The sequence below is a fragment of the Larus michahellis genome, chromosome 9 (assembly GCF_964199755.1).
Source record: "Larus michahellis chromosome 9, bLarMic1.1, whole genome shotgun sequence".
Classification (NCBI taxonomy): domain Eukaryota; kingdom Metazoa; phylum Chordata; class Aves; order Charadriiformes; family Laridae; genus Larus; species Larus michahellis.
In genome coordinates this window covers 51,224,559-51,245,691 of record NC_133904.1, presented here as the reverse complement: position 1 = coordinate 51,245,691, position 21,133 = coordinate 51,224,559, and the positions used below count along the sequence as shown (strand labels likewise).

The 21,133-nt window shown below is 61.7% G+C and overlaps 2 protein-coding genes across 8 annotated transcripts; one reads left to right on the top strand and one right to left on the bottom strand.

The window, feature by feature from the left end:
* Positions 1-150: 150 nt before the first annotated feature.
* On the bottom strand, positions 151-12,449 carry LOC141748919 (protein eva-1 homolog C-like). Of its 7 annotated transcripts, none has more exons than XM_074601655.1 (12): positions 12,310-12,449; positions 11,943-12,155; positions 11,413-11,699; positions 10,879-11,069; positions 9,535-10,114; positions 6,302-6,501; positions 3,349-3,472; positions 2,982-3,134; positions 2,675-2,818; positions 2,444-2,515; positions 1,980-2,069; positions 151-1,270 (listed from the first exon to the last, which is right to left on the bottom strand). In XM_074601655.1, the coding sequence occupies exons 5-12, from the start codon at positions 9,611-9,613 to the stop codon at positions 885-887; spliced, it is 1,248 nt and encodes a 415-aa protein (XP_074457756.1). In that variant the 5' UTR covers positions 9,614-10,114; positions 10,879-11,069; positions 11,413-11,699; positions 11,943-12,155; positions 12,310-12,449; the 3' UTR covers positions 151-884. The 7 variants fall into 7 exon arrangements, with proteins under 7 accessions (XP_074457756.1, XP_074457758.1, XP_074457755.1 ...); XM_074601657.1 differs by lacking the exon at positions 11,413-11,699 and having other exon boundaries at positions 9,535-9,724; positions 9,848-10,114; XM_074601654.1 differs by lacking the exon at positions 11,413-11,699 and having other exon boundaries at positions 10,879-11,099.
* On the top strand, positions 11,717-20,854 carry LOC141748921 (chloride intracellular channel protein 2-like). The gene is made up of 6 exons (XM_074601661.1): positions 11,717-12,041; positions 16,851-16,960; positions 17,366-17,491; positions 18,415-18,521; positions 18,894-19,075; positions 19,253-20,854. The coding sequence occupies exons 1-6, from the start codon at positions 11,985-11,987 to the stop codon at positions 19,412-19,414; spliced, it is 744 nt and encodes a 247-aa protein (XP_074457762.1). The 5' UTR covers positions 11,717-11,984; the 3' UTR covers positions 19,415-20,854.
* Positions 20,855-21,133: the final 279 nt, after the last annotated feature.

Below are 21,133 nucleotides of genomic sequence, written 5' to 3'. Positions count from 1 at the left end.
AGGCCCAACTTGTTTCTCCCCATGGCCCAGTGCCAGAAACACCGGTGGGAGGCAAGGAGGTGATCTGCACAGGGAGGGCTGAGCTTTGCTGCTTCCTTTTTCCTCCCTTTTCACTATTAATGGCAGAGGTCAGGGAGGGACAGTTGTGTCTATGAGCTGTTGCATTTATTTACTGGAAAAAGCCCCAGCAAGTTAACCCTGGTGCTCTCCTGCCGGTGGGGGAAGCGTGAAGGAAAGCACAGAGCTGCACAGGGTGACAGAGCTCCCAAATGCCCACAGGGAGGTGACAGCCAGCACTGTACCTAGCTGCCAGCTGCCCCAGCCCCGGGGTGCAGCTCCGCTGGGGACACCAGGGCTGCAAGGCACGTGGCGTGGCAGGGCCGTGCTGGGTGATGCTCGTGGTGCTCTCCACCCGCTCCGCCTGCATCCTCCCCGCATCCTGGCCATTCCTGCATCTCTGCTGCCAGCAGCATGCTGCCTGAGTGCTGCCAGGTGTTTGCAGCACCAGGGGTGGAAGCCAGCACCCAAGAAGAAAGAGGAGCAAACAGCCTGGAAAGGCTCAGGGTGTGCTCAGTGTGGCTGAGCAGGGTTAAGTACTAGAGCCAGCCGATGCGAGCTGAGAATGGGGAGGTTAGCTTAGGGTTAGCAGCGTGTTTGTGGCAAAGGAGCCAGCGGCCCCACGAGCCATCCCGCTGCCCCTCATCACAGCTGGGGACCTCATCTTATCCCCAGGTTAGAAGTTTCCAGGCTGGTGGAGCAGTGGGTTGATGGCCACACTGGGGCTGCTATGGCCCTGCTGTCACTTGGGATGCCCGCTCACCCCAAGGAGCTCAAACGCTTGTGTCCCACTTAGCCTCTGCTCTCTGGCCTTTTTCTTCCAGTTCTTACTTGGTGGCCGATTTGATCTTTTGGATGGCGTACGGGCTCGACTCCTTGGGCATCCAGATCTCCTCCCCACCACGGCCCTGGTGCTCCACCGCTCCCTCCATGGCCGCCGTCAGCTCAGGGCTGAAGATGCTGTCAGTGGCCCGGTAGGTGCGGGTGAGGCGGCGGAAGGACGAGTCTGAGGAGCTGTCATCGGGAAGGTCTTCGTCTTGCTCGTCCCGCAGCTTGGTCCTGCTCAGCTCTGAGCTGCTTCCCAGCTCCGTGTCTTTGAGAGCCTCCCCCACCTCCTGGAGAAAGGTTGTTTTGGGGCTGATGATGCACAGCAGGAGCATGAGGCCTCCCGAGACCCCACAGAGAAAGTAGAGGCCAACTTTCTCTGGGACACCTGGAGGGTGAAGAGCAAAGAGAGACACCAGGGTACAAACCGCCTCCCCAGCCTGCGGGGTAACCACTGCCTGGAAAACCCCCTCTGCTGGGCACGTGGGAGGAAGAGGAGGGGAGCAGGGATGCCCTCAGCACCCAGGCTGCAGGGGCAGGACAGACCCTGCCCTGGTGACTGTGCAGCATCACCCAGGGCTTCATCAGCACCCACCAGTGTCCTGAAATGCCCCTTTTCCCATAGGAAACCCCCACCGGGATGTGGGGTAGGCAGTACAGGGGGAGGAAGCGTCTTGCCAGGGATTTAAATGAGTAATTTCCCCTAGTAAGAGAAATTATTGCTTGCAGAGGGGTACTTGCCATCAGTGCCCTTGCAGACAGGGCAGGAAGGAAGGACACCCAGCGGGTAATTCAGCCCATCAGAGAAGGTGGTCTGCAGGCAGGACTGCAGCAGCACAGCGCCTGCTGATGCTGTGGGACCTTGGGGCTTGTTCTGCCTCTGAGCTCCCGCCCTATATGGTCCCCCCCCAAACCCAGCATGGGGGCTTGGTGCCCTCCTCCCTTGCGTACCTGCTGGCCTTGCCAGAGGCATCTGGGCTCTGGCTGCCCCTGAGCTGAGCCCCGGGCTGAGCAGGGACCATCACGGGACCAGAGCCACCCTCCCAAGCCCATCCTGCTCCCCCGGGTGCTGCGTGAGAGCTGGGGAGGGCACGTACCCCAAAGGTGGGCAAAAGCTGCCAGGGAGCTAGTAAAAATCATCCGGTCTTCCCGGAGCCTGGAGAACCTGGGCCCTTTGTACCAGCCACCTGCAGCGAACAAGGGGATGCGGGCTGAGACATGAGGTGCTCCCCAGCGCCCTGCTGCCTGGCTGCCTGCCCTGCCTGCCTCTTTCCCCACACCATGCTCCTCCTTCCTGCACAGGCGCTCCTCTGCCCGCGGGGATGCTCCCCTGTGGGTTCTCCTCTCCCCTGCTCCCAGCAGACCACATTTCTCCAGCCCCTCAGACATGGGCATCGACTGACAGGTGCCTTCAGCCACAGGGCTGCGATGCTGGGATGGAGCTGCAGGGCTCGTGTCAGCGGTGGGTACCACAGACGCAGGCAGGCCATGGAAGGGGTGGTTCACCCAGGCGTGGACATGATGCCGCACCGCTTTTGGCATAGCTTGCCCCCCATGTTACCGTGCATGTAGTCCGAGAGCAGGAAGGGGTCCGAGGTGTCAGGGCCCACCTCCTCCAGCAGCTGCTTGGGCACTGCAAGGAGAGCACATGCCGAGCATCAACACGCTGCTTGTCCCCAACAGCTCCCTGCCTCCCCAGGGAGCGCCATTCCCCTGCCTGCATGGCATGGGATGGGCACAGCGGGGGCTCAGCTGGTGGCCCCCATGCCCCAGCCCCGTGGGTGGCTCTCACCGCAGGTGTAGGAGACTCGCAGCTGTTTCTTCATGCCGGGGAGGCATGGGTCTCCGAAGGTGGCCCGGTCAGCAGCCACGGTGCAGTTCCCCTTGCGGTGGCACTTCTTGGAGACCCTCCGCAGGGCATCCGGAGCCAAGCATTCTGCAAAGGCATGGGGCATGGACCCGCAGGCAGACCTGCCTGCCCCTGCTCGCCAGGCACCGGCCAGCTGGGGCCAAGGGGCACAGGTACAGCCTGACAGCATACTTGTGCCACACTTTGCATGGCCCCAGCCCCATTTCTGGCTCAAACTGTTCTGGTGTACCTATATGGGGTCCCTCAGCGTTCAGGGCATCGCACTCTGGTTTGCCCCGCAGGAATCTTCCGTAATTTGCAGAGTAAATGGCCAGGACAGATTTTGATCGGCACTGCAGCCTCAGCTTGTCATTCTCACACACAGTCTTGACCCGATGGTTCCCTGGGGAGTGACACCACAGAGCGTCCCAACACGACCCGAATCACCAGCAGCCCCCTCCTCCCTTGGCCCAGCCGAGGGTCTGCGAGCTGCCAGGGCAGGCTGGAGGAGGGCTACGAGGTACAGGAGCAGCTCAGCTCCCCTCTCTGCCCCTTCCCGAGCAGCTGAGGCCGGGGAAGAGCCCACACAGTGTTGCTCGCACCCCGTTCCACTTCACCTGGGCGGCACTTGTAGGAAGTGATGAGGTACTTGTGCGTCCCAGGGCATGGGTCTGGCCCAAAGACTTGGCTGTGAACGGAGAACTGGCACCACTGCTGGTCCTGGCACTCAGACAGCAGCTTCTGCAGAGCAAAACGGGACAGACATGAAGATGGGCGAGGAGTCCTGAGGCTGCTCTTGCCTCCTCTCCCTCAGTGCCATCACCAGGCTCGGGGAAATGGCCTCCCACCCCGCAGAGGTGTCCCATGACTGCTTATGCCCCCGCCGCAGTCACCTTGCTTCACGTGTCAGTTCCTGAACCAGTTCCTCCCCTGCACCCACACAGAGCTCTGTGCCAGCACAGCTCCGCCAGAACCTGTGCCTGCACGCCAGCACTGCACCTGCCATGCGCGGGCAAAATCCACGCCATGCGTGTGCAAAATCCACGCCATGCGCGGGCAAAATCCACGCCGTGCGCGCACATGGCCCCGTGCAACACCCTCACACGCCGACACGGCCCCGTGCAACACCCGCCCGCGCCCGGGGCTCCGTGCGATGCATCGGCGCGGCCACAAGATGGGGACGCGGGTCCGCACCGCCGGGCTGCTGGGGCAGCGTCCCCGCTGGGCACCGGGCTGGCCTTCGCCGCTGTCCCTGCCTGCCCAAAGGCGACGCTGCCAGATCCGCGGGGTGGCTCCGGCGGGGGTATCCCGGGCAGCCTGGGCTTGGGCTGGCCACCGGGGTATGGCCCCCGGCCCCAGCATCTCCCCAGCATCAGCAAACCCTTAGCCTGGGCAGAGGCTGCTGGTGGCAGTGGGTGGCAGGGCCACGGCTTGTTCCCAACCCCGCTGCCACCCCTCTGGGAAATTGCCCTGCGACTCGGGCCCTGGGATCCCACCACCCACCGGATGATGGAGCCCCTTTTTGTCTCTCCTTCCCCTCCTCTGTCCCTGTCCCAGCACAGGGCTGAGCCTCCTCTTGGTCTTCACGGTCTGCTAAAAGTGAAATTTGAGGAGGAAATGCAATTAGTCTCCCTCTCCAGGTTTTGCCTAAACAGAGTGAGCCTCAGCAGCAGCCTGGCTCTCTGGTCTCCAGACACCCCGTCTCCCCCCACAGCAGCCTCTGGGCAGCGGGGAACCCAGCCCCTTGTGATCACAGTCCCCCAGCTGGAACATCTCCATCTCGTGGCAAACCTGAGGGGCACAGATCCTGCTCAGAGACCTGCCCTTCAGTCTCCAAACATCTGTGCTGGGCTGTATCCTCCATCCTGCGCTCGACACACAAGCTCTGGGAACCCTAACCCGTGTTTGCAGGGTGGTTTGCGGGGCTGGCTCAGTGCCATGCCTGCACGGTCCGGCGTAGCGCTTCCAGAGCTCCTGGGACATGTGGGAAGCCAGGAAGGGATCTGTGGCTGGGGCAGGACCGGGCGGCAAAGCCTTGTGAGCTCCCAGGGCAGGGAAATGGCCTCCCAGCTCTTGTTCCTCTTCTCCGGCTCCATGTTCCCCTTCCCCACAGACAGCTGCATGCAGCTGGGTTTGCTGCGGTTTTGCCCCAGCTCTAGCAAGGGGTTAGAGTAGGAAAAGTAGCCCACGAAACCCCGTCCTCACCAAGGGACCCTCCTGCCGGCCCCCACCACACATCCTGGCTGCCCTGGGTTTGTCAGAGCCCGGTGGCCAGGAGGGAGAAGCCGGTATGGCGTGGACTTGCTGTGTCTGACACGGTGCATTGCCCATCGCACCCACTTCCCACAGCCGGTGGGCGCAGCGTAACCCCAGCCGTGGTTAGAGCTGAGTAGCTGGACCAGGGACTTGCAGCTGGGGCTGAGGAGTGTTGCCTGGCGGAGCAGGGCTCCGGGAAAGGCAGCGACCAGGCTCCTGTGACTACGAGGCCAGCTCTAGCCCCAGGTGCTCCTGAGGGAGGAGGGGGTCATGGGCCAGCGCAGCCCCTGGGAGATTGGGCTCCAGTGTTCAGCCAAGGCTGAAGTTGCTGAGAACTGGAGGAGTTTGGCTGGCAAAGGCCGTGCGCTGGAGGCTTTGCAGAATGAGTGTTATTGCTGTCCTTTCTCCCTGATGGGTGGCTGCCGTGATGCCTGGACTGGGCTGTGGCCAGCTGCAACAGCCCGTCTGCTCCAAGGCAGCCCAAGGCCTCAGATGCTGAGGCCACCCATGCCACCATGGGGAGCCAGAAGCCGGGGTACAGATGCAGGATGCCAAGGGATGACATCCCTCCCAGCTCCTCTCTGCCCCATTCCTCAAGTTGCTCATGATTTCTCACACGTGGGGCTGGTGGAGGGCTGATGTGCTCACTGGGCACAGGGTTTTCCTCCAAACACAAAGCGGAATTGAGCACAGCCGCAGCACAGAGCAGGCTGCAGGGCTTCTGCAGCAGCCTGGCAAGCACTTCCTCCAGCCAGGCATCATCTTTGGAAAGGTCCCTTCCCTTCTGCCAACCTCTGCCTTCCTCCCCTCTCCCTGTGCTGGCTACTGCAATCAACAGACCCTCCTTTGGGCCTGCTTCATTAATCCGCTTCTTGGGAGATGCCAGCACGGACGGGTGCTGCTTCTGGCTGGGGAAGAGCTGAGGTCTGTGCTAACCCCAGGGGATGCACCCGCAGCATCCCTCAGGGCTCCTGTCCCGTTTCCTGAGCCCGGCACCCCGGCTGCTGCACCACCCCTCTCCTGGGACCCTGCCGGGGCTTTCTCCGTGCCCGCTGTGTCCTGCTGGATTACTCCAAAAGCCAGCTCGGGACATGGCGGTGCCTCCTGCCAGGCTGCCCCATGCTGGGACCCACCGCAGAAAGTCTCCCTCACCCTTACCTCCCAAAAACGCCCTGGGAAAAGGACTCCAAGGGTGAATGCCGATGGGGCACGGGGAGGCTGTGCTGCTTGCAGCCACCCAGCCCCAGCAGGCAGTGCGGCAACCAGGGGAAGGAGGGGTGTGCAGCCCGGCCCCTGGGGACCCCCCTCACTTACCAGGTGGGCAGTGGCAGACGTGCACTCAGTGCTCTCCTGGGAGGCGTTGCCAGGGCTGGGGCAGAGGTTGGGGCTGGGCACGCGACGTCCATAGAAGGCACCAAGGATGCTGATGGTGGTCTTGCGAGGGCAGACGATGAGGAGCTGCTCCCCATCACAGGTGTGGGCCGTGTGGTTCCTCAGCACCTTGCGCAGGTACCCTAGACGGGGAGAGCACGGGCAGCGTTGGCCGGAGGAGACACCAGGACCACGGCGGTGGTGGTGCTTGGGCTCCTGACAGCTGGTGGCAGTGGGGGCATCCTGGGCTGGGGCATTTATGGGGCAAACAGGACCACAGTGGGGTTGCGGCAGAGAAGGCGGGCTTGCAGCAAATCTTACATCCAGCGTTGCAGCCAGGAGGCTGGAAAGCAGCATGGAGTAGCCGAGCTGGTTAGTGAAGGGAAGCAAAAGCTGGAGGCAGGATAGCAAGTCAGAAAAAAACAGGTACAGAAGAATCCCATGAGGAGTAGTCAAGGGTTTAGAGAAAATCAGGCTTGTTATGGAGACATGGGGAGGAGAGAGCAAGGATGAGCCAGAGATGATCACCCAGAGACATCCCTGGAGTTGTGGAGAGGAGGATGCTTTCTGTCACACGATGCCGAGTCAGGAGCTAGAGGAGAGAAGGATCCCATGGCTGCTGCTCCTGCAGTTGGCCGGGTCGGTATGGATGGGCACAAGCCACCAAGTCACCGTCTGGGCGCAGCTGACCCTGGGTCTCTCTGCTGCAGAAGCCCAGCGTGTCGGTGAGAGCCAGTCCCAGCCCATGGCCTTTCTGACGGGTACTGGCACGTCTCTCCCTGAATTCCTGGCATGGGGTACTTCTGTATTTTAATCCTGCCCAGTGTGTGTCCCAAACCACTTACCCTGTTGTTCTCCCTACAAGGCACAGCGAGGTGAGGCTGTCCTGCCCAGCCTTTAAGAGGGTTTAACACACAGCTATCAGCTCTGACTGGATTCAGCTGTGCTGGCTGAGCGAGGAAGCTGTTTTAATAAAAGCTCTGCAAGCTGCCAGGGGTGCTCTGAGCGGGCACTGATTGCTGGAGGAGGCTGAGGAATCAGGAAAAGCTGACAAAAAATGATGTGTAGGGCCCTGGACAGAGCAGTTTGCGTCAGGCCATTGAATAAAACAAAAGCAGAGGGGAAGCATCGTTTTGAGGCTGGGAGGTGGGGACCCTGGGCTGCTGGGTGGGTCACGGACCCGTCCCCAGCTCTGGGGTCCCTGGAGGGACTCGCACCCCGGCCCCAGCCCAGAGCTGGGGTCCAGGGCAGGACCTGTAACCAGCCCCCAGCCCGCAGTGTGTCAGTCCCCCCAAAACAACTCAGGAAGGTAGGAGTGACGGCTCCCAGCCCCGCGCTTCTCCCTCTGTCCCTCCGCAAACTGGTGCCAGGCTCAGCTGCACAAAGGCCCCTTTCACCTTCCCTGCTGCCACTAACCCTTTGGCAGCCGCGGCAGCATCCCTCCCTGGAGACATCTGTGGATGCGGCTGGGGCCTGCCCCTGCTCCAAGTTAATCTTTCCCTTGGACACGGGCAGCCGCTGACATTTCTTGTCTCCCTCCTCCTTGCAAGCATGGGACAAGGGAGTGGGAGAGCCACAGCCTTGTGCAAGCGAGCCCTTGCTCGCCCCTCTGCGCGCTGGAGGAGAGAAAGGAGAGTCGGAGAAGCATGGATGGGAGTTCATGAGCTGCTTTAGCCAGATCAAAGCTCCAGTGAGATGCAAAGATGCTCCTGGGAGGACACAGAGCTGGATCAGCCCCTTGGGGTGCAGCGCCCACAAAGAGGGGTCCAGGACAAGCCTCGTCCTGCCCCTCTCCTCCGACTGTCCCATGTCACTGGACACTGGGGGCTGTGAAGGGCACAGGACTTTGCCTGGGCTGCTGGCCCTCATCTCCTTCCTCTGCAACCCCCGGGCTTGTGTGCACGCTCCAGAGCTGCCTGGGGCTCGGCTTCTGCCTGGCACCAACTCCAAACCTGCCTGCCTGTCCCCGAGACGGTGGGGCTGCCCAGACCCCCACTGCCGGGCCAGCCCTGGGCACAGGGGGCTGAGCCACATCCTGGGCATGATGAGGGACATGGGGGAGGAACAGGGGGAGAAATGGGTCTCCCCAAATCCAGCCTGCCTTCCAGCAGGCACCCTCCTCTGCTGCCGTGCCGGCTGGCAGCACCGGTGGTTTGTATTTTAAAACCGAGGCTCAAACAGGGACAAAGGTTTCTCCATCACACCATTTTGGGGCAGTGAGCAATAGCGACGATGGGAGTTTTTTTTGAGTGCAACCATGTCAAGGAAGCTGCAGGCAGATTTTGTGGGTGATTTGCCCGCCGGTGCCGCTGACTCAGTCCCTGATGGTGCGGTCGTGCCGTTGGCTCTGCCCAGATGAAATCACATCCTCCGCCCTGCCGCGCTTGGTGGCATCGTGCCGGGCTCTCGCGCTACCTGGGCCCGGCAGTGCAGGCTGGAAGGTCTGCGTGGATGTTTCTGGAGGATCCCTCAGAAGAATGGCAGCCCCCGGGGGCCAAGCCTGCCCACACCCTTCCTGACTGTCCCAAGCGCTGGGGCACAAGGGATCCCAGATTCCTGCCTCAGCTACATGGATAAGGCTCACGGGCGCTGCTCCAGGGAGAGGATCTAGCCCTTGCTGTGCCTGCTGGCAGTGAGCCCACAGCTCCCTGTCCCACCGGTGGCTCTGGCTGGGGACCGCAGGCGCTGGCTCTGGCCAGGGACGGGGTAGAGCTTCAGCCCTTCTCCTCCCTCACCTTCTCAGTGCAGCAAAGGCTTGCAGGAGAGCCCCCAGTGCTCCGGGAGCCTTCAGCTCCACACACCACCCAGCACCAAGGGCATGAGCATCATGGCCAGAAATGTCTGGGTTCCTGAGTCTCAGGAAAGGTGGGGGACTGTCTTAAGGTTTGTTTTTTTGCATTTCTGCCTCAAAACTGTCCAAGAGAGTGCAGCAGCAGTGGGGAGAGGTGCTCCCTCGCTCACACCAGGGCTATGGGACTTGCATGGAGTGTTTTCAGATCCCAGCCCTGCCATGGGGATAAAAAAAAACCCCAGTTTTTTCTGGCAAATGCCCTCTGGCCTGCACTGGCTTGTGCTTTGCTTGTCCCTGCCCTACCAGCCTGGCTGTCGCTTTGCCCTCCCCTCACACTGGCGCGGTCCCCGGCACCCCTCACCACCCTACCCGCGCCCCGACTCACCAGAGAGCTCTGGGCTGGCCTCCAGCCCCACAGCCAGGCAAAGGAGGACCAGGGCTGCTGGCCCCACCAGCCCGGCCATGGTGCACCTTCTGAAGCTCTGCTGCGTCCCGGTAGGCAGCCTCCGGCGGTCCTCGGCGGCAGCTGGTGCCGGGGCTGGCAGTGTGTGGGGACAATGGCTCGCTTCTCTGCCCTGCCAAAGCGCCGGGGCGCCTGCAAACCCGCTCTTTGTCTGCTGCCCAGGGCAAGGGGCTGCTCTGGACAGCTGGGACACCCTCACCACAGGGACACCTCCCACAGGGAGGGAGGGACATACTTCCGAAGGCGCTCCGTGGCAGGCGAGCGGGTGCTGTGCCTTGGCATTACCACTGCTGGCAGAGAAACCGGCAGCCCCTTCCCTCCCGCCTCTGTTCCCCCTGAGCTTGGCAAGGCTTCCAACGTGCCCCCTGCTTTCTCACGGACATGGTGAGGCAGAAATCCAGACACACGTGTGCCCTAATCTCCATCTCGGCAAATGTCCGGCCATTCAGCATTTGAGGAGGAAGGGAAGGGCTGCCTGCGCTGCCTCCCAAGGCGTCTGTTCCTGCAGAAAAGGCAAACACCTTCCCTGCACCAAACACCACGGGCAGGGATGTCTTTGCTGCTGCCCTTCTGCCCCCTTGGCCTCCACAGGGCCCGATACCGGGTGCTCTGACATCTAGGCAGGAGGACACGGTGCCATCCCTATGCTGTCCCCATGCCAGCCCTGTGCCATCCCTGTGCCCCCCCCACCAGGAGCTGAATCCCTGCCCGCTGCTTCAGCTGGAGGGAATGCAAGGGGCAGGAGCTGCTGGCTCTGCGGGCTGAGGTCAGCGGGGACGGCAGCAGCCGGCAGTGCCAGGAGCCGGCCGGGCTCAGCATCGCCCCGGCAGCGGCAGCCGGGGGGGACGGGCGGCCGCAGGGACTGGCACACGCCACCTGGGAGTCTGCAGCGAGGGCTGGGTGGGGGGAGCGAGATGGGCGCCGAGCTCCTGCTGAGGGTGCTGCCATGGCCCTGCTTGGCACCCACAATGCCATTAATTCATCCCTCTTGCTCATGAGAACCTCAGGCAGAGTTTCCTGTCCACATTGGGTGGAGTTTTGAGTTCTCCAAAAGCTTTGATAGGGCAGAAAGAAAAACATCCCCCAGCCCCTCGCACGCAGCCGGCAGTGTAAGCCCCGCTCTGGGCTGCGCAGTGGTACCCAGGAGAAACACCCCCCTTGGGGAGACTCCTCTGGGAGCCTGCAAAACCATTTCCCAGCCTAATTGCCTTGGGGTGGATGCTTTCTTATCCGGGTTTGGTTATTTTTAGGAAAGTCTGAACTCACCCGAGCTGGGGCAGGGCTGAGTCAAGCAGTCAGGATCCCCATTTCGTGCACAGCTCGGTACCAGCGATGGGGTCCCCGCAGGGTGGGAGACGGGACTCACCCGGGGGTGGAGTTAAGCCTGTGGGTGCTGTGAAGCTGCTCCGCTGGGACGGCTGCCAGGATGGTCTGACGGCAAACGCTTCCCTCCCATCCTGGGGAGGAGAGCAAGCTGGTCATCCTTCCTGTGAAACAGCCCAAATTCCAGGAACGGGGCCCTGCCGGGGGGGTCAGTCTGGAGACATCCCTTCCCATCATCCCGCCCCGGCTGGGCTGCTGCCCGCGGCACCCTGGGGTTCCCCGCTGCACGCCAACAGGCTGCAGCCGCTCTGCCTTCCCTCCCCGGCCATTTCGCAATCCTTCACACCCAAGGTCTGTGCCAGGCTGCCCTGCTCGGCTTCCCGGAACCCTGGCCCTGCTCGTCCCCAGCTCCCTGTATCGGGGGGTGCTCAGGGGAGGACCCCCGGGGAGTTGGGCAGGGAGAGGAGCGGTACCCACAGTGATGCAGCAGCAGGCGGGGGAGGGCGGTGGGAAGGTCAGCGTGGGTCACCTCAAAAAGATAACGAAGTGGCCGAGCCCCGGCGCACTGGCGTGTGGGGGCAAGGGAGGGAGGATGGTGAAGGGGCAAGACCAGAACAGCACAAGGAGGCGAGACACTTCCTCCGCAGCCCCCCAGCTCCCAGCTGGGAGGGGACGGCAGCGGCTCCGGGGCCGCCTGGGCCACCAGCCCACTTCTCGAGGCAGCGGAGCAGCGCCTGGACGGCTGTGATAGACTGGAGGGGGACCTGTGAATGTGTCCAGATAGACCCGTGCTGAGTCACGGCTGGGAGGCCCCGCAGCTTCCCCCTCCCCGCTGGCAGGTCCCGGCATGCACACCCCATTGCTCCTCCCCGCTTCAAAAGGAAGGAAAGGGTGAGCCCCAGCCCTCCGTGGGGTGCGAGCACAGGCGAGGTGCTCGAGCCACCAGCCCTCCCAAAGCCTCCCCCGCCAGAGCCCGCCAGAGCCCTCCAGAGGACCGACCAACTCACCACAGCAGTGGGCAGCCAGCAGTCCCTCCCGACGCTGCCGGGATGGAGAGTCGGCAGAACAACGCCACCGAGGAGCCTGAGATCGAGCTGTTCGTGAAGGTGGGTCTCAGGGGGCGCAGTTGCTCTTTGACAGTTCCCCACAGCCCCATCCTCAGCAGGCTCCGGCTGGGCAAAGGCGGTGGGAATTCGTGGGTGTCTTCACCTTTCAGGAGGCTGGAGATGGGTACAAAGTTTGGGATCGCTTGCCATGAGTGCTGGCGAAGCGGTTGCCCAGAGGAGGGGACCAGGCACGCGGTGGCGCAGGGGATCGGTGGGGTGTCACGCCCAGCATCCGAGAAGATGCCCTAGTATCATGGTGGTCACATACCTCGGGGGAACGGCGCTGCTGGCAGCTGGTGTAACAAAGGAGTGGGCACACACGCACCTCTTGAAACCCAGATAAGACAAGCCCCAGCCTGGGAACAGCAAGCGGGAGGGCTGAGAGCTGCCACTTCAGCCTCTCCTGTGAGCCAGGGTTGCGAAACAGAGCGTGGAGGGCTTGGGGAGCCGGAGCGGGAGCCCACGTGGGGGCGGGATGGGGCGGCTTCGCTCAGCAGCCCGGGGGGATTATTTGCTGGAAATGTTTTTTTTTTTCTTTCCCTTGTTAAGCAATTTTCCAAACACTTCCCCTGGAACGTTTTAACATTCGGGTTCAAAATATCTGCAGTGGACATGCGGGGGGTAGAAAGAGGAGCCGAAGCTGGCGGCTGGTAACTGTGTGTGCAGGGGACATGCTGTCAAGTGGCCGTGGCCAGGGGAGCGATGCCTCCCTGCGCCACCACATCAGGAGTTTAAGGGCGGTTTCTCCACTGGCTTCGCTCCTCTCCCGGGGCAGCTTGGTGTCCCGACAGACTGCGGTGCCTGGCCAGGGGCACCGGTGTCACTGGCGCAGGCACCCAGCAGTGCTGGGCATCGGGCGGCACCTCGTGCGGGCTGTAGCTGTAAATACGTGTGGAAAAGGATTATCTGAGCCTTCGTGGGAGGGATCTCCCCCAACCCTTGCCAAAACTGTGGCCACAGCGGTGCTTGCCAGGCACCGAGCTTGGTTCAGCTGAATCCAGACAAGTGTATTTTCTTGGTGCAAGTAATTCGGGTCTTCAATTCCCTTCTTAGCACCAATTTTTTCCCTGGGATGGCTGGGGTGAAGAGGAAAACGATACATGAGGTGACTGCAATGGCGGCAGCATGTTCAAGGGGGTTTTCAGAGGGAAGGGAAACAGAAAACAAAGTGGCAGTGTCGTCAGGACTTCCCCTACGCCTTAATTTAGCACAAAAAAACCCCTTCTGTCTTGTCTGTTAAGAGACAAATTTATGCTGTGCCTCCTCCTACCATTCAGGACCCAGTTTTACCGAAGTCACAGCAGATCCCAGCTGCGGGCAGGCACCCTCCCGCCATCGGCACCTCGCACCTCTCCTGGGCCGGGGTCCACCCTGAGACACGGCATGACCCGTGGTAGCTGTAAACCAGGGGGGAGCCAGCGCTCCGCACGCAGCCCCTGACCAGCTTTTGCTTTGGCAAACGCTGGAGGTGACTTGGCGAGGACGGAGAGGTGTGAAACAGCTCCTGCGTCGCCTTCGGGCTGGGGCGGGCGGTGCCCACAGGGCTGGCGATGCCTCACCCTGCCATGGTCCCGGTGACAGCATCGTCCCACCAGCCGGGGGGCTCTGCTCTCAGCCCCATGGCATTTAGTCACCCTATGGCTGCTTCCCAGTTTTTGGGGTGGCTGCAGGATCTGTGGGCAGGTCCTGGTGGGTGTTGGGTGCTGCTGTTGGCGCAGAGAGCTGCCCCCTCCTCCCAGTGCATTTCGCGCTGTTTCACCGAGAGGGAAACCACAGGAAACTACGTAACTTTGGGGTTTTGATGCCTTGTGCAGCCCTGTGAGGCCTCTGAGAGTTGGGGCTAAAAACCTGCAGCTCCCTGGAGATGCTGTGCTAGCCCACACTGGGTTTATCCATCATCCGGAGGGAAAAGAGTGAGGAAAGCCAGTTTGGGGCCGGGGGGGTGTGTTGCAGACTCTGCACCCCTCGCCCCAGTCCCTGCGTCAGCACGGGAGGAGCGGGGCAAGAAGGAAGTGGAGAGCGATGGCTTCCCCGATGTGCTGCTTGGCTTCTGCTGGGGAGGGCGGGCCTGTGGCTACGAGTGTCCCCGAGCCCCTGTCCCCTGAGCTGCCCTGGCTCCTGGAGGGCTGTCCCCATGGCCACCCAGCTGCCAGCAGCGCCACGCCAGAGCCCAGTGCCCCCCCCGGCACCACCCGAACGCTGGTGGAGCTGCCCTCCACTTCCTCCAGATAAAGATTTGTCTCTGAGCGTCCTAGGACGGGCATGGCTTATTTTGTTCCCCTGCAGAGGCCATCCTGATTTTCCTTTCACTCTGGTCCAAAATTCCCCACCCCTCTATTTTTAAAAGACAAGGGGGAAACCCAGCCTGAGCCGCACGGAGGCTGGGGCTGCAGGAGAAGCACGGAGAAGCCTGAGGCAGGCGAGCACGGCCCGAGCCCAGAGCAGCCCCAGCAGGGACATCCCACCCACCCACCGTCCCCCCCAGCTCCCCTGGAGCCGCCCGCTGCCTTGGCTCAGCACAGCAGCTCCGGTGGGGCAACGAGACAACCTGCCATCAAGCCCCCTCGCGCCCAGCCTGGGGCTGAGCGAGGAAAGCAGAGGGAGCGCAGTCGCCTCTCCTCTGCCGCCAGCAAAGGCCATCGCAGGAGAGCAGGGAGGGAAGCGTCGTCCTCATGCCGGGCAGTCACAAAAGCACCTTCTGAGCTGTTGGTGCTGGAGATGCTCCAAAGGATGGCATCAGTTTTGGCTAGTAGGTGCCAGCGAGGGTGGAGAGGGGCAGGGGAGCAGAGACGCCCTGCTCTCACACCACCGGGCAGCCCTCCTAGATGATTTCTGACCCTTCCAGCTCCCTCACAGGGCACCTGATACACAAGTCAACCTGTTACCAAAGAAGCCTTATTTGTTATGAACTGACATGGAACACTCCTGAGCTGCAGCTGCTGAGGAGCATTTGTTATTAATAGCCAGGAAAAAGCCTCATGTGTGAATTCAGCTTCACTTCTGGGTGTATCCTGGAGAATCAATACATTTCTCAGTTCCCATTTCCTTTCTCAGGAGCATCATTTCATGACAGCTGAGCATAGGAAATACTGGTTAGAAGTAATTTTCATTCCTCTGGAAGTACTAAAAGGTGTCAGCATAGTGGAAGAGCAGACCATCACCTCCGGCTGACGACTCAGAGTGCCGGGGGTTTGTTTTGATCAGTTTACCATCTCCCTTAGGGTGAGTTTGAGGGTGGTGTGTCTCTGCTGGAGAAGCTGAGCACTCCGGAGTCCACACGTTTCTGGGCATCTGTAGGTACAGACAGGTGACTGGTAGCACTTCCCTCGAACACAGGAGAGCCAGGCACAGGACTCTGCACCTTCTGCTAATGAAGCATCCTCAGCCATCCTGTCTCTGGGGTCCCAGTGAGGTGCGAGCTCTGGAGCCGCCTCCAGCTGCCCTCCCTGGATGTTATTGCTGCTACTTGACTTCTGCACCACTAGATCCTCCCAAATCTCATCACCCTCCTGCTTAACCTCTGGACTTCAGCTCGCTCGCTGATACCAAGGCTCAGCACAAGGCCATGAGCGGTCCCACCGGGGCTCACGCACCGGCACAAGCCACTCTGTGGGAGCAGCATCCCTCCGTGAAGGAGCTGGCGTGAGCCCTGCTGCTCTTCCCTGCAGTAGCAGGGCTGCCACACGCGCCGGAGGACTGTGGTTCACGTGCAGCTGAGGAACCAGTTAATTCTGTTAAAGACGTTGAGTTTCCTGTGAGCCATTTTACCTCTCATACCACAGCGCAACTTCCCTCTCTGAGCAGCATCCGCGCCGGTTTTCATGCACTGGGGGGAACCAGCCCGCTCCTCTTGACCAAACTCCTCATAAGGAGTTTCAGTTCTTTTTGTAAAGGGTATTTTCAGCTGCTTCGTAGCAAGGAAATGGGCTTCTCTCCACCTGTTGCTGCTTTCCCTTGGGATTGCTGAATGCGCGTCACCTGGGTGAGACCCTGATGAGGGAGCCCTGCTGGGACTTAGGCAGGTTGTCCCAGGTCCTTGCTTTCCTGTCCCCACTGCTGTTTGACCCCATCCTGGTGACAGGGCGGCCCCCTGAGTGGTGAGATGCCGTGGCTGTGTCCTTGCAGAGGGGTTGCAAGGGCCTGTCTGCACATGATCGAAGCTCTAGGAGCTCACACGCAGCCCCGTTCCCCACTGATGCTGGGTGGGATGCCAGCGCGAGTCATCCTCTGCACAGCCCTGCCGCCCCAGCCCCTTCTCCTCCCTGAGGCCGAGGACCCTGCTTGGGTGGTTCTTGGCCATCATCAGCCCGGGGAATTCATGCCTGGGTTTGTTAAATGCACACAAAACCGGAGGCAGACACCAACAGCACACGAAAACAAACCGCTCTTTTCCTGGCAAACATGAGCACATTTCCCTTCTCGCCGCCCTCTCCAGCCTGGCCTCCCAGCCAAGCGGACCCTCCCTTCCTCCCCATCCATCAGCAACCACCCTCCACCTCCTTCCCCTGCCTCCTTCTCCTCTTCCTCTCGGCTTTATCTCACATTTCTGGGAAGGATCCAATGCTGGACATCCTGAGGATGCTCTCTGATGCTTTCCAGTGGCAGCAGGGCTCAGGGAGGGGATCCCACAGCTGAGCCCCGCTGTTGGGGGGGGTCCCTGCTGCAGGCAATGCCGGGATGCCAGACCAAGCCTTCCATGTGCCTTCCTCCCCAGACCGGCTCTGGTGGCTTGTCACCTCCAGGCATCCCACCTGGGCTGGGAGAGCCCAGCTGATGGTTTACATCCCCATTTCTCTGCTTTCCTGGCAGGCTGGTATCGATGGAGAAAACATCGGAAACTGCCCCTTCTGCCAGCGCCTCTTCATGGTGCTGTGGCTCAAAGGGGTCAAGTTCAACGTCACCACGGTGGACATGACCAGGTGAGATGGCACCACGGCCCAGCCCTGTCTCAGCTCCCCCAGTCAGCACCGTCCTCCCGCCTGCCCGCACCGCAGCTGCTGTGCCACCGCGAGAGGGACAGGGGTGACAGTCCCTGCCCGTCACGCTGTGGGGTGTGGGGGTGGGCCAGCCCGGAGCTCCAGCCGTGTGCCAGCACGTGCATGGCACAGGGATCCCTGTCCTGCTGGATGCGGGTACGAGTCTGAGGCACCACTGGGCAGACGGAGAGGCTGGGGGCACTTAGCCCCCCAAACCTGGCACAGCACAAGTGCGGGTGCTCCCAGTCCCGTGCCCCCTCCCACCCCCCTCAGCCTCGTCCCTTGGCCGCGGGGAGGCTGGCGGGTGCAGGCTGCAGGCTCTGAACCTTCTTACTTTCTCCGCTCCAGGAAACCTGAAGAGTTGAAAGATTTAGCACCGGGCACTAACCCACCCTTCTTGCTGTTCAACAAGGAGTTGAAAACAGACTTCATTAAGATCGAGGAGTTCCTGGAGCAGACCCTGGGCCCACCCACGTAATTACAATGTCATTCCTTCCTCCTTTTGGGGCTGGTGGGCACGTCGCAGCATTGCGTGCGGCTCGGCAGATTGGGAAACCGAGGCAGGAGGTGCCCGAGAGCAGCTTGGAAGGGCGCTGGCTGCCCACCCGGCACCCTGTGCCATGCTCTGCAGGGCCAGGGGTTGCGATGCCGAGGGGCTGCGCCCCCCGGGATGGTGGCGGGTCAGACTGCGAGGGCCCGGGGACGGGCTGGGATGCAAAACAATGGGAGGAAATGCAGCGGTCCCTTGGCAGGCAGGGCTGGGGGAGGGCTGGGGAGGGCCCTGCAGGACCCCTGGGAGCGGGTGGTTTTGCAGCTGGCTGTGGCGGTTGGTGTCGGGGCAGAGGGGGAACTGAGACCCCCTTGCCCCCTCCATTCTGGTGTGCTCGGCTGAGCGAGAGCGAGCGCTCTGGCTTGCCTGATGCTGGCCCAGGGGCTGCGGGGGGCCCCCCCCCGCCCTGCGCGGCTGCGAGCCCTCCATTGCCTGCAAAAGAGGAAGCTCCAAACACATTCGTCATCTGCCTCCTTGGCCGTGTCTGCCCTTGCAGCGCGCCCTGGGACGCATCAGCAGACAAGAGGCTGTTCCTGAGGAAGCCACGGGAGCTCCCGGTGTCCCCAGCCCCTCCCGGGCCGACACGCATCCTCTGGGCTGGGCCAGAGCTGCCGCCACCAGCGTCCCCAAACTGTGGAGTTTCTTCCCTGTGATTTTCCCCAAGATAACACAGCTCCCAGGGTGGCAGCTGCAGTAATTTAAAGCGTCACCATTCTCCCACGACCAACTGAACATCACCTGCATCCTCCCGTACCAGCCCTGGGCACCATGACCTGGGAGATAACACAGCTGAGGACCATGCAGCCGAACCTCTGCCTCCATCCCTGACATGAGCGTCTCTTTTAAGGTATCCGCACCTGAGCCCCAAATACAAGGAGTCCTTCGACGTGGGGAGCGACATCTTTGCCAAGTTCTCGGCATATATCAAGAACCCACGCAAGGAAGCAAATATCAGTAAGAAATGAGTGTGGGGGCTGCGGGGCCGTGATCTGCCACGCTGGGGCAGGGGGAGAGATGCTTTTGTCTGCGGGCAAGTCCTGCTGCCAGGTTAGGGCTCCTGCTGCCTTCCCACCGAAGCCTCCCTGGTGAGCGGAGGAGCGGCAGGACGGGTGAAGGCAGCCCTGTGCTCCACGGGGCTGGGGAGAGCAGTCCTGGAGGGGGGCATGGGGTGATGCTGCTGGCATCCCCCGGGAGCAGAGCCTCTGGCCAGGGTCCATGCTGTGCACCACGGGTGTGCTGCCTGTATGCAGAGCCTGGGGGAGGCTCAGCCGCCCTGGCACAGCCTGGCGCTCGGGGGTAACTGTGCTTGTTCCCCTGCCCACCCAGATTTCGAGAAGGCCCTGCTGCGGGAGTTCCAGCGGCTGGATATCTACCTAAACACGCCTCTTCCCGAGGAGATTGACCAGGACAGTGTGGAGGACATCACCGTCTCCAAGAGGAAATTCCTGGACGGAGACCACCTGACGCTGGCTGATTGCAACCTCCTGCCCAAACTGCATATCATCAAGGTATTGGCACCGGCTCCCAGGGCCAAGGTGGGGTCACCCACTCCAAGGAGGGGTGACAGGGTGGGGGGATGCAAACAGGGGGCTGGGAGTCCCTTATTTGTGTCCCCCCCCACAAGCCAGAGAGAAAATCTTCCCCAGGACTGGGAAGGCTCAGCCTCCTCCTCCTCACCTCTCTAGATCGCAGCCAAAAGGTACCGCGACTTCGAGATCCCAGCAGACATGACGGGTGTCTGGCGCTACCTCAACAACGCCTACGCCTGCGATGAGTTCAGCCACACGTGCCCCGCTGATGAGGAGATAGAGCACACCTACGCCAGCGTCGCCAGGAAGATGACCTAACCCGGGGTGCGCTGGCAGCGCTGCCCCTGGCTGAGCCCCCCAACCCCACACTCCTGACGCAACCGGACCCCAGCCGAGGGAGGGACTGGAGGGGGTTTATGGCGTCGCTACCACCTGCCTTTCAGAAATAGCGCCTTGCTTCACAGCTCCCCGCCACTCCCTCCTCCTCCTCCGCCAGCTGGGTGCCTGCACGGACCGGTCCCTGCCCAGCTGCTGTGGGCACTGCATCCCTGCTCCCCAAAAATGGCTCTCACGGCCTGTGACCATGCGTCGTGGGAAAAGCCGAGCACTGGCCTTCCGCAGTGGCACTTCAGTGGCAGAGCTGAGACCCCCCAGGGCTGGGCCAGCCCTGCCGCCCCCTCTGCTGCCAGAGCCGCTCTGCTCTGCCAGCCCCACGTGGTCCCAGCGGTCCCAGCCATCCCCTGCACACGGGAAGAGGCATCCCGGGATCCCAGTGCATCGCTGTTTGAATTCGCCCGGTTGCCCTTCTGTACAGCACCCTGCAGCCTGCTTTGGGCAAGCCCTCTCTTCCACCAAGGCTCCATCGGAAGCCACCGAAAGGCTCAGCCCCAGTAGTTTACTGCAGTGAGAAATTGTTCTTACTGCTAGCGAGCTGTAACGTGCATCTGACCCCTCATTAGGACATGGAGGGGACGATGCCTGGTGTGAAAGTGCCAGGACCTGCTGTGGAAAGGAAGGAGGGGTGTGGGGACTCGCGAAGGGCTGAGGATGGAGGGCTGAGGATCAGGACATCCCTCCCATGTGTGCCAGCACCCAGGGCCACGTGCTGCTGGCTGCAAGGTCCCGCCTGGCTCCTGTGAGCTAAGAAACCTCTCCCTGCCTTGCAGGACGCTGCAGGAGGTGCAGCCATGGGCAGCTCCAGCTCCACCACCCCTCCCTGATCCCCACCAACACTTCAGGTGCCTGACTGGGAGATGGAGGTACGGGGTAGGGCACCCATCTGGTTTCCACACCCCCGTACCGGACAGCCTGAGAGAGCAGGCAAAAGCTGCTTTGCAAAGCGCCATGTCTGTAGGAGATACGTGGGCAGGTTTGGTGCTCCCTGGCTCAGCCTTGTCCAGTGCCGCTGATGCAAGAGGAGCCAAAGCCGCTCTGCACAGCCGTGACATCCCGTCCTCCCCCACCTGACACCTCCAGCTCCCCCAAGGGCTCCTGCTGTGAATTCAGCCAGCCTTCCCCAGCCAGCCCCGCGGGCTAAAAAATACTGTACAGTGAGCGAGGTGGGTCCTGCAGGGACGCGGCGACGGCAGACACCCCCTCCAGCCCTCACTGCCACTTCCCTCTTTGCACTAAAATGAGTGTCCTTGCAAGCCTGCCTCTGATAGCAATGGGTTTGGGGACGGGTTTTGTTACTAATGGATTTTGGTTTGTTTGGGTTTTTTTAAACTGAGAACAGCAATAAACTGTATTTTAATATGCCTCGCTTGTGTACTGTCAGCGCATGGGCCAGGGCTCCTGGGCATGGAGGGTGCTGCAGGGGTTGGAGGAGGCTTCCTCGTGGTGGAAACCCTTTGGAGATTTAGCATAAGTGAAGCCGTAGCCCCCGGTCTCTGCCATCACTGGGATGCAGGTGGCAGCTCCTGCCCTGCCTGCAGGAGAGATGTCCCCTCCTCGGGGCAGGAGCGCTGCGATCTGCCCACGCCATGCAGGCGGCGGTGGGAGGATGCAGGACCCTGCACAGTGTGGGGATGGAGTAAC